This window comes from Anneissia japonica, unplaced genomic scaffold (assembly GCF_011630105.1).
Source record: "Anneissia japonica isolate Jap-2015-1 unplaced genomic scaffold, ASM1163010v1 scaffold287743_len2803612_cov181, whole genome shotgun sequence".
In the NCBI taxonomy this organism is placed as follows: domain Eukaryota; kingdom Metazoa; phylum Echinodermata; class Crinoidea; order Comatulida; family Comatulidae; genus Anneissia; species Anneissia japonica.
In genome coordinates this window covers 1930796-1935216 of record NW_022733259.1, presented here as the reverse complement: position 1 = coordinate 1935216, position 4421 = coordinate 1930796, and the positions used below count along the sequence as shown (strand labels likewise).

Here is a 4421-nt window from a genome sequence, read left to right as displayed (position 1 = left end):
ACTTTCAGCTCAATATATGGAATAATGTGCATAATGTTCACATTACCGGCTTTGTTTATATTAGAAAGAAAAGGCTTGAAAGTGATTGCTATGTGTGGTGGTGGACTGCACTTGGTTGGATCTTGGATCCGTTATGTTGGCATACTTTTTCAGGATTCAATCTATGTTAGCCTTATTGGTCAAACGTTATGTGGAATTGCTCAAACATGTTGTCTTGGAATGGCTTCACAACTGTCGGGGACTTGGTTTGGATCAAACGAAGTTTCCTTAGCATGTGCACTTGGATCCACTGCATTACATTTTGGAATTGCAATCGGGTTTCTCACACCTTATATATTTCAAAACCAGAACAATATTGGTCGGAAACTACAGTTCATTTTTCTTGGAACAGCAATATTTATGTCAGTAATATTCCCTATAATTGCATTTATATTTGAAGACAAACCACCATTTCCACCAAGTGTTCAGAAAAGGAATTCAGTTTATGGAAAACAAGATACTTTCTCCAAATCCATCAAAGTTATGATGATGAACAGAAACTTTATGTTACTTGCAATAGCGTGTGGACTATGTATAGGACAGTCGACAATTATCACTGCTAAGGTGAAAGATATTTTTTTATATTCTTATCCAAACAAAGGTAATATAGTTGGCCCTATGGTTTTTTTTAGTATACTTCTTGTAATTGTGGGGTCTGTAGCTGTTGGTTGGATGTTGGACAAAACAAAACAGTATTCGTTAACCGCACGAGTGACAGTTTTGGTAGTTTTTGTAACATTTGTTTGCTTCACCGTATCAATGCAATATGAATACGTTTGGTGTTCTATCGTATTTTTTTCGATCTATTATGTTTTTGCTCGTATATTTTACACAATTGGATTTGAATACGGGGCTGAGCTAACTTATCCAGAGTCAGAGTCCCTGTCGGCTTCAATAATAGTTTTTTTTGTGGATTTTACATTTTTCCTTTCCGTTTACATGTATGATATAATTCTTGAAAATTGGAACTTTCTCGCTGCGAATTCTTTAACTTGTATTATGTGCGTAATTCCAATCTTTATGACAATTTTGATTAAAACTGAGAATAAAAGACATAAAGCTGATAGTAATGAAAACTATTTTTTAACTTCATACTGAAACAAAAAATATTTTAACAAAAATATGCTAATTATATGTGGTGTCGTTTCTACCTATGAATAAATTTATTGCCAGTTGCTCCATCTTCGGCCATCAATGTTTCTAGGAAATCAAAGAATCAATGCAATATTTATTCCATGTTTTTGCATTGAGATTGACAGTAAAATCAAAACAAACTAAATTGATAAAAAAAAGTTTGTTTTAGACCTATAAGTATTTGTTCTTGGGTCAATCCTAATTAACTGTAGGTGTAAAAGTCTCCCGTTTTCTTTAATTCAGGCTACCTGACTTCGTTGTAATAGTTTTCCTTTTAAAATAAAAAAAGTGTATTCTTAGTTAAGTCAGTGCCACTGATCACAAAGATGATTAGATGATTGTATCATAGCTCACCAATATACCGTAAAACATTGAATGGAAGCCCAATGGGCTTAATCTCGAGAAGCGAAGCCCATCTCGAATTGAAGCCCACCAAAAATTAGCAAATTGGCAAAATTAACCTCGAAAAGAAGCCTAGCATAGGCTTCTTTTAGAGATAGTACAGTACATACACTGTACTTGAATTTTAAAGAAACAAAATAAATTTAAAACAATCTTAGTTTATATAGTAGTTTAGGTGGTTTGATGCCACTTTATTCACTCCATGATACAGATTGATGTTACAGTGGCCCTATTTATTGTTTTATAGTACTGTACTAATTTCCAAAATTTACATAATTAATTTTGAAAATAAGCCCCCCTCGTTACTTTGCAAAAGTGCCCTAAAAAAAATCTCATCTGAAGTTCGGGGAAAAAAGCCAAAAAGAAGCCCATGGCTTTAATTCGAGATTTATACGGTATTAGGCCAATGTCTACGTGTAAACACTTTACACTTGCGCACACGAAGACAATTCTAAAAGGGCACAAATGAATCTGATTAAGAATATATCGTGTAACTATCTAAATGGTATGGTGTAACTATGTAATCTATAGTGTAACTGTAATTCAAAGAGTATTGATTAGTTAATAGTTTAATAATCCATTGATGATGCAATTTGGAAAACCGAGATCAACCGATGTTACTGCATGTACAATGATACCAACATTTATGTTAATGTTAGATGGAATAACCTCTTAGAATTTTATTTAAAAAGGAACAATGTAAGAGATTAATTTTTTACCTATTGATATATAAATATAGTGGTCATTAAAAGTTAGTCAGATTTTCTTTTATCGATTTTAAATCGGGCCTACTTTTATGCCCACCACTCACTGAACAGCTCATCATATGATGGACGCAACAAATAAATGAAAAAGAAATTCTTAATATGTAATACTTTACTTTGTTTTATTTTGTTTTACTATTAGTGTCGTACACATTAATGTACCAATTGTTTTAAATGTTAATTGTGAAAATGGTGGTATGTGTTATGGTGTTAAGTTTTATTGTTTGGGGATACCGGTATGTAATCATAGAAGAGGTTAATAAAGTTTGGTTTGAATATACTGTTTTCTTTTCTATTCTGTTCTATAGCAGATGTAATATTAAACTCTAAAATTGATTTTGATAACTTTAATTGTGACCATGAAGGTATATAGTACCTCCATGCAGTGACCAATAAAGATATTTACTTTGTTGGAAGCGGTTGGGCGCAGCCGCAACGGTTTGGTTCGAGGTCGGGGTTTCAATCCCTCGCTGTGCATCTTGTGTCCTTGAACAAGGCACTTTATCTGCGTTGCTTCTCTCCACCCAGGAGTATAAATGGGTACCTGGTGGGGTTGCCTGCTCCTACGCTGATTACCACCAGCAACTTCGCTTTGTAACCTCAAGGGAGAGGCAAATAATAGATGCCTATACTAGTACCAGTAGGCCTACATTCATCAAAGACACTTTGATTTGATCTACAAATTTATTCCTTCCAATATCATCTATATTTCCAACTTCTAAGGCTCTGGCCAGATTATCAAATTTTCTTTGACAAACAATTGTTGTATGCCCATATATAGCCAACGGCGGCGGAAGCGGGGGGGGGGGCAGGGGCCATTGGCCCACCCACTTTTTCTACTGGGCACCACTTTTGTGACTGTTCCCAGCACCAGTGACAAATATTTTACGAACATTTTACATTATTATTATTATTATTATTATTATTATTATTATTATTATTATTATTATTATTATTTGGTGCTGAGAGACCTTGGTTATTTGCGCCTTATAAATTGACCTATTATGGAGCGACGCTCTTTATGCTTACAATGAAGATGTACAGTAAGTGTAAATGATTGGCTTACAGTAAACTTTCAAACTAAACTAGCGTAATATAACCAATTTAAACTCCATTTAATTTAACGAAAACAATAAGATAATTTTCGGTAAAGTGACAATAATTAATAGCTTAGCGTTATCCCAACTAAATTTTACTGCCAGTACCATTGATATCCCTAAATTTGTCTTTCATGCAGTTGATAAAATAATCTTTTCTTTTCTATGGGATTCCAAAACAGACAAAATATCGAGGGAAACACTGCCCAAATTCTAAAGGGAGGTATTAATATGCCAAATTTTAAAAAGGCACGATGTTACATTGAGAATTATGTGGCTGCAAAAGCTTCTGAAGAATGATGACAAATCTTTATGGAAATGCATCCCCTACTTTCATCTTAATATATTAGGTAGAGACCTTTTTGTTCTTAAATCACGTCATGTTATAAAGAAGCAGTAAATGTTAATATGCCGCATTTCTACAAAGAAGTTGTTGAAGCCTGGATTGCAGCAGGAGGAGGGTTAACATATGAACCTGTGACAACAAATGAAATCTATAAGGAGTATATCTGGGGAAACCCTCGTATCAAGATGGACAATAGAGTTTTATACTCCCGTACATGTATTGATTCTGGTATTGTTAAAATTCAAGACAGGCCTATAATTCAAAATGGTACATTAATTAACCCCAAAGCTTAAGTTAGCACGCTGCTGTAACTGGGCAACTGAATATTGGACTGTTAAAAATGCAATCCCTAAAAGTGGTTAATAATTCTAGAACATAACGTAATAAAACCCAAAGAAAACATAAATAATTTTCAAATTATGAAGTATGATATCAGAACATAATTCTAAATTAATTTATTCAGCCGAAAGGAATTATGTACTGGCAACGTGTGCTAGACGATGATCGTTTTAAATGGAAAAACATATGGAAAAAAAATTATGAAATTTATGATATTAAACTCAAACAACTAAATTTCAAACTATTGCATGCCAACCCTATATCAAATAAAAAACTATACAAATACAAAATAATTTGATC

The 4421-nt window shown here is 33.4% G+C and overlaps 1 protein-coding gene across 1 annotated transcript in view; it reads left to right on the top strand.

The window, feature by feature from the left end:
* Positions 1–6: 6 nt before the first annotated feature.
* LOC117116117 (feline leukemia virus subgroup C receptor-related protein 1-like) overlaps positions 7–4421 on the top strand; it is a 7214-nt gene continuing 2799 nt past the window's right edge. The window contains exon 1 of the mRNA XM_033260081.1: positions 7–901. Within this exon, the coding sequence (XP_033115972.1) occupies positions 25–901 (877 nt within the window). The 5' untranslated portion in view covers positions 7–24. The remainder of the gene's footprint in view (positions 902–4421) is intronic.